This window comes from Pelodiscus sinensis, chromosome 32 (assembly GCF_049634645.1).
Source record: "Pelodiscus sinensis isolate JC-2024 chromosome 32, ASM4963464v1, whole genome shotgun sequence".
Lineage (NCBI taxonomy): Eukaryota > Metazoa > Chordata > Testudines > Trionychidae > Pelodiscus > Pelodiscus sinensis.
The window spans coordinates 3,899,823-3,913,931 of NC_134742.1; the positions used below are offsets into that span (position 1 = coordinate 3,899,823).

General features: G+C 54.3%; 1 protein-coding gene across 3 annotated transcripts in view; it reads left to right on the forward strand.

Moving 5' to 3' along the window:
• The first annotated feature begins 354 nt into the window (after nucleotides 1-354).
• The window catches only part of LOC142823169 (killer cell lectin-like receptor subfamily B member 1B allele B), a 45,993-nt gene continuing 32,238 nt past the window's right edge, over nucleotides 355-14,109 (forward strand). The window contains exons 1-6 of one of the 3 annotated variants that reach the window (XM_075913752.1): nucleotides 363-561; nucleotides 1,246-1,341; nucleotides 6,504-6,680; nucleotides 8,114-8,268; nucleotides 11,628-11,740; nucleotides 12,255-14,092. In XM_075913752.1, coding sequence (XP_075769867.1) covers nucleotides 477-561; nucleotides 1,246-1,341; nucleotides 6,504-6,680; nucleotides 8,114-8,268; nucleotides 11,628-11,740; nucleotides 12,255-12,378 — 750 coding nt within the window. In that variant the 5' untranslated portion in view covers nucleotides 363-476 and the 3' untranslated portion in view covers nucleotides 12,379-14,092. Of the gene's footprint in view, nucleotides 562-1,245; nucleotides 1,342-6,503; nucleotides 6,681-8,113; nucleotides 8,269-11,627; nucleotides 11,741-12,254; nucleotides 14,093-14,109 lie in introns of those variants that run through there. The other 2 variants (XM_075913754.1, XM_075913753.1) reach the window with 2 other exon arrangements.

Below are 14,109 nucleotides of genomic sequence, written 5' to 3' on the forward strand. Positions count from 1 at the left end.
GTGTGGACATTTTACTGTGCAAGACTTATTGGACAACAACCTTTGCGCAAGATGTTCTTGCACAATAAGCCACCAGTGTAGACATCGCCCTGCAGGCTGTCCCTGTTGTGGCTGGGGATGACTCCTTATATTAGGGTTGTTCACAGCTGGTCAGATAACTGCTTAACTGATGAGCCAGCTCCCACCTGCCACCCCATATGCTGCTACCTCTGTATCAGCTGGCTGCAGGCTCCACTCCTGGAGCTGGGGGAGCATTTTAGTATCCGTGTAACTTCTAAGAATTGTTGCAGCTACATGAGGCACTTTCTGCAGCAGCAAACAGCCCCTAGGGCAGCAGGTTCTGTCCATCAACCTGCCACGCACCCAGCTACAGGCCATGGCTCAGCTTCCTGTGTGGTCTCACACCCCTCCCCACACAGCTCAGAGAGGCTCCCAGCTGCACTGCCTCCGCTCTCTTGGTGGCCATACCGGAGCTGATGGAGGATGAGGAGGGCTACACGGTGCTGAACCTAAAGTCCAGGGGGGGCCGCTCAGCCGTCCCACCTGCAGCCAGGATCCCAGGTACTGATTGCAAACCCTGCTCCCCGCTTGCAGGCTCCATGTCCCAGCAACAGGGACAGGGCTGGAGCTGCCACCCCAGGGAGGGTTCACAGTGTGGCAGGGGCTGGGGTCAGTCTGAGTTGAACATATGGATTGACAGCAGTGAAGTATTAGGGGTCTGATCCTTCAGTATTTGCGCATATGACCGAGAAGGCAAACAGGATCTCCAAGGCGGAGGCTAAAGGCAAATTTAGGCCCAGATAGGGGAGTGACTGGCCTCTGGACAAGAGGAAAGTCAGGGGCATGGCTAGGAGAGGAACCCAGGAATCCTGCTTCCCAGAATCCCTTCCTCTCCCCCACTCACCCCACCCAGCCCAGCTCCCACAGTCCTCACAGAGCTGAGACTGGAACCCCCAAGTGCAAATTCCCAGATCTAGCCACTAGACCCCACTGCCCACCTGCAGGAAAGGAGAGAAACTAGTAGTTCTAACATGCCTCAAGCCCACCCACATAGGACAGGGGAGGGGCAGCCCCGCTGGCCATGGTACTTGGGAGCTGAATGGGGAGCAGCACATGGAAGCGGGAGGCAGGACAGAGGCTCTGAGTTTTGAAGCCCTCCTCCTCCCCCGTTGCAAAGTGCGGCCTTGAAACAATATTTCATGCACCAGATCCTGACTGCCTCTTATTACATATTGGTTTCTGCAGGTGCCCAGTGTCCCTGGTGGCACCGCGCGGCGCGGTGGGGCGGATGGGCTGGGAACATGGTGCTGCTGGTCGCTGTGATAGTGCTGGGGATGTGGGGTGAGTAGCTGCCGCTGTCAGTGAGTGTCCATCAGTGACTGGCCTGGACTGTCCCGTCCCTCCCACTAGCTGGTGACCTTCATACTGCAAAGCACTTGGCTGTCGCACAGAGACAATCAGATACCCAGGCAGGTGGGTGTGCATGGGGATGGAGGGGAAACTAGATAGATCCTGGCACACACTGGAGCTGGCTAAAAGAAAGTGAGATTCCATCCTCTTCTCCTCCCTTTCACTGGGCTGGGACGGGGGGGATGGAATGCAGGGTGCAGGCTCTGGGAGGCAGTTCAGGGCTAGGGCAGGTGCTTGGCGTACAGGAGGGGGTTCAGGATGCAGGAAGGCAAGAGGTGCTGGTGCTGAGAGGGGATTCAGGGCAGGGGCAGGAGTTCAGGGCGCTGACAGAAAGTTTTGATCAGAGTTACAAGCATTTGAGAGTTTGCCTAATTTGAGGCAAACCCAGATGTTGAAATATTGGAATGAACAGTTTTTTAATTTTTTCTATCAAAGACACAGCAGCGAGAGAGAGGGGGAGATGCACCAAGGGAGTCCTAAGCAAAATGCAGGACAATGTAGCACTTTAAAGACTAACAAGATGGTTTATTAGATGATGAGCTTTCGTGGGCCAGACCCACTTCCTCAGATCAAATAGTGGAAGAAAGTAGTCACAACCATATATACCAAAAGTGGGTCTGGCCCACGAAAGCTCATCATCTAATAAACCATCTTGTTAGTCTTTAAAGTGCTACATTGTCCTGAATTTTGCTTCAGCTACCCCAGACTAACACGGCTACATTTCTATCACTATTCTACAAGGGAGTCCTAGTGAGAGACCCTGTGAAAAGAGAGGTTTGTCCTTAAGGTTACATCTGCACTGCGCTCTTACTTCTGAATAAGGTATTCTGGAAGAGATATTCCAAAATACCTATTTCAAAGTAGCATGTGTACACTATAGGGAAGCCTCAAAATTAGTCCAAGGCAGGCTCCCCAAATGTGGGTGAACTATCTCGATTTAGAGCCCCAGGGAATACTGGGGAGTAATTACTTTGAATGGCCCTGGGGAGGAGCTATTTCGAATTAGCAGCAGTGGAACATCCACATTACCACTATTCCGAAACAGCTATTTCAAAATAAGCGTTATTCCTTGTGGAATGAAGTTTACAGATGTTGGAGTAAGCCAACCATTAGAAATTACGGAATTGCTATGTAGACACTCAGGCTACGTCTAGACTGGTATGATTTTCCGCAAATGCTTTTAACGGAAAAGTTTTTCCGTTAAAAGTGCTTTTGCGCAAAAGCATCCGTGACCAATCTAGACGAGGTTTTGCGCAAAAAGACCATGATCGCCATTTTCGCCACCGGGGCTTTTTTGTGCAAAACAATACCACGTTGTCTACACTGGCCATTTTGCGCAAAAAATTTTGCAGAAGAGGGCTTTTGCCCGAGCGGGAGCGTCAAAGTATTTGTGCAAGAAGCACTGATTTTGTACATTACAAAGTCAGTGATCTTGCGCAAATTCAAGCGGCCAATGTAGACAGCTGGCAAGTTTTTGTGCAAAAGCACTTGCTTTTGTGCAAAATCTTGCCAGTCTAAACACAGCCTCACATTGTTATTTTGGAATAACGGCTGTTGTAGTGGCTACTGTGTAGATGAACCCTGAGACCAGAGTTCTACTCCCAAATCTGTGGCATGGCCTTCCAAACGTCTTTTGCCTTATGCTTCTATTTTTTCCCTTAACCAATGTTTTCATCCTGCTTATTTCAGGGGAGATTTTAAGACGCCCCAGAAACACCATGTACATACTGAGGTTGAGTATATCCCCTTGGGCTATCAGTTCTTAGCTCTGGGGGTTGGGAATCCATTCCAGGCTCTACCACAGACTCCTTCTGAATTACACTGAATTACACTGAGCCTTAGTTTCCCAAATGTAAAATGGAGATCGTGCCTCCTTTATCTGTACAGTTTGTAAATTCTTTTTGGAAGGGCCTGTCTCTCACTGTGTGTCTGCACATGATCGCAGCAGGGACAGGGACTTTCTCTTCCTGTGTGACTGTGCAGCACCCAGCACAATGGGGCCCTGATCTCAGCTGGGGCAGGGACTGTCTCTCGCTGTGGGTCTTTGCATAATAGGGGATAAATAGGGAAAGGACATCACCAAAAGCCGGCTGGGAATGTTTCCCCCAAATGTCGTGTTTCCTTCTCTAGGCTGACATGTCAGAGGGAGCTGGCTGATCGCAGCAGGGTGCAGGACTGGATGGGAGCTCACAAGTGCTCTGACAAGGAGGTTGGCTCAGTGGTTTTGATGCTAATCCAAACTCAGGAGCTCTAGGATCAGTTCCAGATTCTGCCACTGATTCCCCATGTGACTTGGGCTGATCCTTTAAGGCTGCAATTCCACAGGGTTTAGGTGCTTAACAAAACAGCAAGGCACCTAGGGTACGTCTGCGCAGGAGGGCTAAATCCGAAATGAGCTGCACAATTTGAGCTACGCTAATTGTGTAGCTGAAGTCGAAATAGCTTATTTTGGCTTTTGGCATTGAACGAGGGTTACTGGGATGCTGAAATAGCACGCCTGTTATTTTGAAAAATATTTTGAAATAATGGGCAGCTCGTTATGATGTGTGGTAGCTATTTTGGAATACCTCCAGTGTCCCAAAATAGCTATACAGTGTATACGTACTCTTATTCCTCATGAAATGAGGGTTACAGGAGTGGGAGTAGTAAGTAGTCCTCTACCTGGATATTATTTCATCATTAAATTGAAATAACTGCTTGAAGTGTAGACATCACACTGCTGTGTAAACACACTCCTAGTGCAGCATTTCTCAAAATGTGGGTCCTGACCCTCCGGGGGGTCACAAGCAGCTTAGAGAGTGGTTGCAATAACTGGGGGGAGTCATGAGCAACTTACGGGGGTGGGGTCGCAGTATCACAAGTTTGAGAACTCCTACCCTAGAGGGTTGTTTTAGGAATAAGAACAGCCATAGTGGGTCAGAGCAAAGGTCCATCTAACCCAGTATCCTGTCTGCCGACAGTGGCCAGCACCAGGTGCCCCAGAGGGGGTGGACTGAAGACAATGATCAAGCGATTTGTCTCCTGCCATCCCTCTCCAGCCTCTGACACACAGAGGCCAGGGACACCAATTCTATCCCCTGGCTAATAGCCTTTTATGGACCTATCCTCCATGAAATTATCTAACTTCTCTTTAAAAGAGAAGCTAACACCTATTGAAATAAATGGGAATTGGGCCCCTAAGGCCTAGGTTCCCAAACATATTGAGCTGCCCAGCACCCAAGGGAATTAGACACCTGGATACTGTTGAGGAGCTAGGCCGAGGTGCTTCTGAAAACCTCCCTCAGGCCTCTCTGCAGCTTTAGGTGCCTAAAACCCCTTGTATAATCCCATGATCCTCCCCTGCATCTCAGGGAACATGGGCAAGCGGCACAGAGGGGAATAGGGCTGCCAGGTGTCTGGTATTGGCCAGGACAGTCAGTAAAAAAATTCAGAAAATACCGGACACCTACAATACCTGGTATTTTCTGATTTTTTTCCCAGCCAGGAGGAAAAAATATCGGACACCTGACAACCCTACGACACACTTGGCAACCGGGCCCAGCCCCCCGCTTTCTGACACCTCCAGCCCCCAGCCCTGGCCCCCGGTGCGGATGAGACTGCCGCGGGACCCAGGGCAGCACCATGGGGCCCCGGGCAGCGAAATTTCACGGGGCCCCCCCTTTGACACGGTGCATGTGCCGTGGCACCATGGCACATGCGCGGGGCCTCGGGAAGCGCCCCCTTTGACACGGCGCATGCACAGGGTGTTTTATATTGGGTTGTAGATATAGATCTTGTTGTTATGGTAACTGAGTAGGTCACTGGGGTCAGCCCAGCTAGTCTGGGCTTCTTCTAGTGAGTTCTGTGCTATGCAATAAAATGGACACTTGCACCTACTCCAGCTCTCTGCCTTTCCACTGATTTCTTCCTATGCTGTGAAACTCCCCACGACATAACACAGAGCCTCGGGAAGCGCGGGGCCCGAGGCAGCCGCCCCGCTCGCCCTGCCCTAAATCCGCCGCTGCCCGGACCCCTTACTTACCTGTGTTCTTGCTTGATGAAAAGCACAAAATGGCTGCCAGCAAAAAGACTAAAGACCAAGGGGAAGCAAAGCCTCCCCTGGTTCTTAATGCTCAACATCTCGCCATATCCTATCGCTAATCTTACTCTGCACGCAGTGTGAAAGGGGCCATGCTGTTTGAATGCTGTTTGATTTTTTGTTTAACTCTCGGAGTCCCCCCCTTTTTTTTGCATAACAACTTTGGTCTCTCCCCCACCCCAACAGAATTTTTTTCCTGTTTTTTTTTTTTTCATGGGGTCATGGTCAGTATTTTTGGTTTAACCATCTGGCAACCCTAGAAGTGACAGATGCCAGATAAGGTTATAAGCAAGCTGGCTACTCCCCTCACCTTGGTATTCGGGTGGGAGCATTAGAGGGGGAGGGGCACCCATCCCGGCCTGGGAGAAAGTCTGTGAGCAAAGCAATGTCTGTAGCAGCAGAAAGAGCCAGACACTCTGACCACCAGCCTGACACCCTCAGAGATGCAGCCCAGCCCCTCTGCTTCCTGTGCGATCTCACACCCCGCCCACGTCTCCTGGCCTTTCCTCTGAGGCTCCACACAGAGTGGGACTGAGGAGGAGTATAGTATACTGAACATGCAGCCCCAGAGAGCCAGATCACATGGTTTGGGATCCAGACTGGTCCTCCCCACCTCCAGGGCCTCTGTGCCTCAGTTTCTCCAGTGGTACAATGGTGGTAACAGCTCTGTGCCGTGTCTCACCTGGGGTGGGGAGGCTAAATCCGGTCAGGCTCTGAAGTGCTCTGACACTGTGGAGGTGAGCGGTAAGTAACTGAGAGAGCTGCAAACACAGGCTGGGTTTGCAGAAAGGCCCCAGGGATTTAGGTATCTCTCAAGCTGATTTTTCAGTCCCAGCCACTTTTCAGACCCTGGCCCTTTGGGGCTGCTCAGTAGCCCAGGGGAGTCAGAGGAGATGAGGATGAGCAGACTTTGGGCCAGGCCCTGGGTCTCCTCAGGGCTGTCAGTTCTCCCGTCTAACAACCTCCTGTAACACTGACCAGTCACCATCATTCCCCTCCCCACGCTGCTTTGCAGTTTCCCACCTGGCGTCCGAGAAGGGACAGACCCCGGCAGCCCCTGGGAGTGACGGAGCTGGGAGCAGAGATGCAGCCACAGCCCCTGGGAGTGGGGACCCCAGCACAGCAGCCTGCAGCGCCCGCCTGGACCGTGTCCGATCCCAGCTGTGCCCCCCGGCCCAGCCCAGCCCAGCAGGTAACCCCAGTGCAGGTGTGTCTGAGCCACCCACCTCCAGGCACTGCCAGTGGGAACCCAGCTGCTGGGCCAGGCCACGGGGATCCTGCAGGGCAGGGACACGCCGCCCCCTGCTGGCTGCATTGATAGTGTCCCCATCCCCACTCAGAGCCAGGCTGGGAATGTACCTGCATCAGCTGGGCCTGGCTGGGGGCAGCAACACCTAGTGGCCATTTGTAGGCTAATACCCGGGAAGATTTAAATGGGGCCTGCACAACACGAGGGCCGGATTAAGGGGCGGGCCAGCCGGGCAGCTGCCCAGGGCGCTAAAACACCCCAGCACCCGGAGTCACTCCGCCACGTGGCGTGTGCCTGCTGCGCTGCCGCATGGACGGGACTCCCCGGCCCCGGGTCTCCCCTGCCCGCTGCGGGGCGCAGAGAGGCTGGGAGCGCACTGGGGCTGGGCTCGCCTCCGCTCGGCGTTGGATTGCTCCAGCCTGCCCGGACCCCGCGCCCAAGGGGCACTCAGATGAGCGCCGAGGTGCCGCTTCCAGGTGCCTGCTGCTGCACGAGGCCCAGATCCTGCCGCTGTGCCGGGTGGGGGGAGGGGCCCGCCGTGCTCCAGGTGGGGGGGGTGTTGGTGTTGAAGGCCGGACCAGTTAAAAAGAAAATACTCCCATGGGGGGAGGAGGAAAGAGGGAGCAGAAGCAGCGCCTCCTCCCCCCCCCCCCCCACACACCTCTGCTCTACAGTGCAGAGGGGGGCCCAAGGTGGACTGGCCGCTCCCCGCCGCTTGGAGCTGAGGTGGAGGGAGTGAGGACCGTGCGCCCCCTTTTCCTAACGCTGCCCCTTGATCCTCTCACACTTCCCCTGACGGCGAGGCTGCAGGCAAGGGGAGGGGATGGGCACTCCATTCAGAAATAAAAATGAAAATAATGTAAACAAATATTTGATTTAATTGAAAAATTCTTAATAAAGTATCACCCCTCCCCCTTGTGGCCCGCAGCTGTTTTCTTTGGCGTAATATCAGAGGCAGCAGCAGAGGCCAGGCGGGAGCAGGTCTGCGAGGAGAATCCATTTAAAAACAAGCTCTCCTCTTGGGATGGCAGCAGCCCCTGCCCATGGGTTGGGGGTGTGGCAGGAGTCTGAGCTCCTGGACCTGGTGCAAGCTGCCTACAATTCCCTGCAATCTGCCTCTGATACAGAGGCAGCAGGGTGGGCTGGCAAGGGGCTCCTCGGGAGTGGGTTCAGGGCGCACTGGCTGCTGGCCCCACCCCCAAGAGACTATAGAATAGTCAAGTAACCAATAAGGATTCATGCAGTTACTCGACTGTTCAGTTAACCACTATGGAACATCTCTAACTCAAACCCATTTATCCCCATCCCTGCCCGGCACAGGAAGGGGGTAGCTGGGAATGAGCCTCAGAGCACTAATGGTGCCCGTGTCTTTGCAGGGGGCGCCGGGTGCAAACTCTGCCCCTCGGACTGGCGGCTGCGCGGGGACAAGTGCTACTGGGTCTCCACAGAAAATAAAACCTGGAACAAGAGCCGCAGCGACTGCGCCAAGAGGGGCTCCCAGCTGCTGGTGATCCGGGACCGGGAGGAGCTGGTAAAGGGGCCGGTAACCCCCTGCTGGGGCTTCCCCTGCTGGGCTGGGCCTGGGTACAGAGCCTGGTTAGACGCACTTGAGGACTGGGAGTTTCACAGCTGCCCAGCGGTTTGGTTTGGACGTCCCTGTTCCCATTACTGGTTACTAAGGGGGGTCCAAACTCCTGAGGCAGCTTTGACAGGCCCAGCAGAAATCACTAGCCTCAGAGTCAGGGTAGTGACAGAGGCAGCTTTAAGCCATTGTTGGCCTCCCCTGTGTGCGTGTGCTGAACCCAGCTCAGCTGGGAGTGCGAGTGGGGCTCTGTCTAGTCTGCAGACTCCTTTCAAAAGAAACTTTTCTGGAAGGGTACGTCTACACTGGCCCCCAGATCGATCTAGAGGGGTTAAAAAGCCCTAACTCGAATTAGCTGGTATTCCTCCTGCAATGAGGTTTACCAACTAATTCGAGTTAGGGCTTTAATTTGGAATCCCGTTTCACTGCCCCGGACAGTTACTTCGGGCTGGTCAATTTCTAAAATGGCGACCGGCCGGGAACACGCAAATGAAGCACAGGATATTTAAATCCCACGCTTCATTTGCAATTTCATTCACCCTCATTAGCATCCCTAGATCAATCTAGGGGGCTAGTGTAGATGCACCCAAAGAGATCTTCCAGATAACATCTTCCGAAAGAGAGCATCTATATAGGGATACCAGGGGAGTTAAAAAAAAATACTGGACACACTTGATTTCAGATGGGGGTGGGGGGACTGCTTGGGAGGTAGGCGGAGCAGGACTGGCTGGGAGAGATAGGGGGTCATCAGGGCAGTAGGGCTGGCCAGGGGAGATTGGGTGGGGGAACCAGCCGGCCGGAAGCAGGGCTGGTGTGGGAGTGGTGTCGGGGACAGCGGGGCTGGCCAGGGGAGATTGGGTGGGGGAACCAGCTGGCAGGAAGCAGGGCTGGTGGGCAGGGTTGGGTGCTGTGGGGCTGGCCGTGGGAGATCGGGAGGAGGAGGGGAGAACTAGCCGCTGGAAGCAGGGCTGGGCGTGGGGCAGTGGAGCTGACGGGAAGAATTGGAGGAGAAGTGGGGGGGAACTGGCTGGCTGGGAGGGGGCCAGGGGTAGCAGGGGTAGTGGACCAGGGGAATTGGCCAGCAGGGAGCAGGACTGACCCAGGCACGTGCAGATCCCAGGGCCTTGTCTGTCCCGCACACGGTCCCAGCGAGTCTGGCTGCAGCTCCACAACTTGCTTGCCCAGCGTTCAGGAGCAGGGAGAGGGCTTCCCCTCCTCCCCAAGGCCTCACTCTCAACCAGAGGCTCCCAGCGCTGATCGCGCACCCCCTCCCAGCCACTCTCCACATCTGGTGCCCAGCTGGAAAACCAGAAAATACCGGACAGAGGACCCAAAACCTGGACTATCTGGTTGCATACCGGACACCTGGCAACTCTATGTCCACACAGCAAAGATATTTGTGTGGTCAGTGTAAACATAGTGTCCGCACTGAATGAACGCTCTCTCCCATGTAAGCTGGGATTGCTATGGATGGAGTGGTCACCAGGACCCCTGGGCTTTTTCCTCTTTCCTCTTCCAAAAGAATTCCTTCTTCCCTGTTCACACATGCCTTTTTCAAAAGAGCTCTTTCAGAAAAGGGCATCTTCCTCGTAGAAAGCGGTTTTCCAATGTCAGAAAAACCCTTCTGTTCTTTCAATTTTTTTTGAAAGAATGTGGATGCAAGTGAAGTTTTTTCAGAAAAATGGCCATTTTTCTAAAAAAAACCTTCTGCAGTGTAGACACACCCTGAGAGAGACAGAGCCGTCCCTGCCAGTGCCTCCTGACCTGCACCTCCCCTCACCTGAGGCAAGGGCTGTGCTCAAGGGCTGTGGGGGCCAGAGCAGGGGGGCAGTCCCAGGGCTGTGCGAGGATGCAGGAGCAGGGCAGGAAAGTAGCAGGGGTCCCAGCCAGCTCTGCTTATGTAAGCGGGGGATTGATCCCGCTATTGTGGGGAACTTTCCTGGCTTCTATACACCCCGGTGAAATGGACCAGCGAAAGGATCTGAGTCCCCGCTCCCACTTCCTTTACCCCACGGCCTCCCTGATCCTGAGGGCTCCCCCTCCACTCTCCTGAGTAGCAGAGCCCTTGAAACCCCAACAAGGCAGGGCCCAGGTTTCCTGGGGCTTAATCCCTGACCTTGTAGTCACTAGGGGCAGGAGTTAGGGTGTCCCCACTCCGAGGTGCTCTCTTTACACTGCAGGCCTTCTTGGCCCAGTGATCACTTCATAAGGTTCAAAGCAAATACAATTTATTAAACAACAACTGATTAAAGAGATTACAGCTCTCTGTCTTTGCAGGACCTCTTCTGCACACAGCTGGCTCTGCTCTTTCAGCTCCCTGTTTGCTCAGAGAGAGCCAGAACAATCCCCACTTACAACCTGTCAGTCAGGCTGAGCTGGAGTGTTGACTGCTTTCCATTGTCTCTGGGGTCTGTCATTCCCATGAACCCTTCCCCTTCTGAAGCTGGTAAACCAAAAAACTCCCACAGAGTTTTAGTAAGGGGTAACAGTCCCCTTACACTTATCAGGCTCCTAGAAGAGGGACTTGAGGAAAGGGCGGAGCTGCTCCCACACTCACTGGTACTAGGAAGCAGCTGGGAACCGGTGGAGCCATGTGGTCTGGGGAGGGGTCACTCCTCTTCCTACTGCTGCCACTGACTTAGGGGACAGGCTTGGTTCCTGTTGTCCACGCCAGCGCTGCTAAGCCCCCAGGCCATGTCAGTTGGGGGAAAGTGGAGAAATGGGCAGGAAGTGGTGGGGAAATGGGCCCACATGGGCCCCCAAGGATGTCTCTGCTGGGCACAGCATACAGGGAGCTGGCTGGAGGATGGGGCTGGCTGCTGGAGCTGCCTAGAGCACCATGAAGTCAGAGGCAATTTGGTGCTGCAGGTTTCATGGTGCCCCATATTGCTGCATAGCTTGTGTATTGGGAGGGGTGGCCTGGGAGAGGGAGAGGGAGCAGGAGAGAGAGATGTAGATCAGGGCTACTCAACACACCTCCTGTAGGCCACATGTGGCCCATGGCCTGTTTGTTTGTGGCCCACAGTGCAGTTTGGATTTACACAGGGCTCAACATGTGGCCCACAGGTGGGAGCCAAAACAAAAATGTCATGAATATACTGGTCTGCTGCTGCTGTGCATTTTAGGAGTTAAATTCCTGGACTGTCATTGCTCAGTAAAAGGGTTGCCATAGGGTTGGAAATAGGGTAATTATTGCAAACAGCCCCATAATTCTGTGCAATAATTACCCTAATAATTACCCTGACTTGATGATGACTTGGACATGAGAGAACATTCTGGTCACCAGGTGCCTGTCACACTCCCTGCAGGAGGCCCTCCAGGACCTGACACAAGGCTCATCTAAACTCTGGGTGGGACTGTCCCACCCCTCCCCAGAGAAGACCTGGACCTGGATGGATGGATCCCGGCTCGATGAGACCCGGTGAGTGATTCCTTGAGTCACTTTCCCTCCCCTGTGCAGACAGAAGGGGCTGGAGACAGGGACGGGGAGGGCAGAGGAGGAGCAGGGATGTTCAGGGTGAGGTGACGCTGAGGTTGTCCATTGACAGTCTGTGGAGGGAGCAGAGCAAAGGGGTGAGGCCAGAGCCTTGGGGATCCCCAGAGAGGGGGGCAGGAGAGGGGCAGACATGGACCAGCCAAAGGCGGGAGGGGACCAGGAGGGGCAGCGTCGGCACAGCCAGATGAGGGGGCACCATGGGGCAGGAGAGAGATGGGTAGAGCCTAGTGCAGCAGGGAGGAGGGGACTGGAACTGGGCTTGGGGCAGGGAGAGGCCCTTAGAGCCCCTGGCCAGGCCCTGGCAGTGGTGGGAAGAACAGGGCAGAGCTGGATGGGAGAACAGGGCAGCTGCGGATCCTGTTAGCACAGGGAAGAGCCGCTGTCGAGTGAGTGTGATGGGCCCACAGGCGCTGACAGGGGCCTTTCCTGTGTGTCGCAGGCTCCGGGTGTCAGGCCCAGCTGAGGGGACCAGCTGTGGGATGATGAAGGGGAATCAGATTCAATCAGAAGGCTGCAGCTCTGGACTCCAGTGGATTTGCCAGCGAGACGCCGTCCCCCTCTGAGCAGGGAATGGAGGAGACCTCAGAGTGCGGTTCCATTATCCCCGTGTCACACCTGGGGAAACCGAGTCACAGACACTCACCTGCCCAAGATCACACTGAGAATTGGTGACAAAGTGGGAAATGGAACCCAGGAGTCCTGGCTCCCAGCCCTACCTCAGCCTGTAGAAGTGGGTCCAAGCTCCAGTTTTGCTGTTCCAGCAGGGCTAGGCTGTGGGGTGTCCGGCTGTGCTGAGCCTTGGGGACGGTTATCTCTAGTCCCCTCCCCTAGTACTGGGGAGAGAAGAGTCTGTCCCAGTTCCCCAGCTCACGTAAATCAGCCCTGATCCAGTGTGTCCTACCTGGGCATCTGGCCAGTGACTCCAGGGAGCTTGGGCTCCATTCGCACCAGCTGGGGATCTGGGTTTTTCCCTCTATTTCACTCCTTTTCATTTCCTGGCACCTCTGTCAGGTCCGTTAAAAGCATTTTATGAAAAGTGCGTCTAGATTGGCAGGACGCTTTTCCGCAAAAGCACTTTTTGCGGAAAAGCTTCCGTGGCCAATCTAGACGCGCTTTTCTGCAAAAAAGCCCCAATCGCCATTTTCGCGATCGGGGCTTTTTTGCGGAAAACAAATCTCTGCTGTCTACATTGGCCCTTTTGCGCAAAAGTTTTTCGGAAAAAGACTTTTGCCTGAACGGGAACAGCACAGTATTTCCGCAAAAGCACTAACAATCTTACAGGAGATCGTCAGTGGTTTTGTGGAAATTCAGGCGGCCAGTGTAGACAGCTGGGAAGTTTTTCCAGAAAAGCGGCAGATTTTCGGGAAAAAGTGGCCAGTCTAGACACAGCCAGCAAGTTTATGGCTGGTGAGCCACTGAGATGCTAGGACTCTGGGATATTCCTGCCTCTGATTGGTCATGTGACTCCTGAAAAGTCACTGGCCCTTTCCATGCCTCAGTTTCCTCTCCTACCCTTTGTCCATTCAGTTTAGATTGTGAACTCCTGGGGGCAGGGACTGTCTCTCGCTGTGTGTCTGTGCAGCACCTGGCCCCAGCACAGACACTTTTATGGGTAGGGTAGGGGGGGCCTGGGCCCAACTTTGCTGTGGTTGCGGAGGTCTGACCCTAGAGTCGCCGTAGTAGTGAGAGGTGCTGTTGTTCCCCAGCCAATGGGCTGCTGTGAGGAGAGAGCTGGGGGAGTCATCTCCTTGCAGTAGCCAGAGCGTCCTCCTGCACCCCAAACCTCCCCTGTACCTGACCCCATCCCATAGCCTGTGTCCCCAGCTGGAGCCCTCACACTCCTGCTCCCCAGCCCTCTGCCCCAGACCTGAGCCCCCTCCCACACTCAGAACCCCGTGGCCCCAACCATATGAATCTTATTTGCATGAATAAGAAGTTGATTTCTCTCCTATCTCGTCCGTGTCTCACACCACTGCTCAGGGCTGGGATATCCAGAGGGGCCACAGGCTGGGAGGAGCCAGTCACATGAGAACTTAAGGTTCAAAAAATACACGTGTCCCTGACAGAAGCTGATTTATTCTCTACTAGAAGATTCACCTGGAATCGGTCGGGTCCTTAATTCCATTAATTTTTTGGGGGAAAAATAAAGGTGTCCGTGCTTCATTTCAATCACTGCTCTGGGGTGGGGATCAGGGTGAGGGGTTCAGTTTGCAGGCTGGCCCAGGGAGAGAGGACAGCCCCAGCCCTCTCTCACCACCGCAGCGTGGGGCCAGGCGAGAAGCCCCTCTCCATGG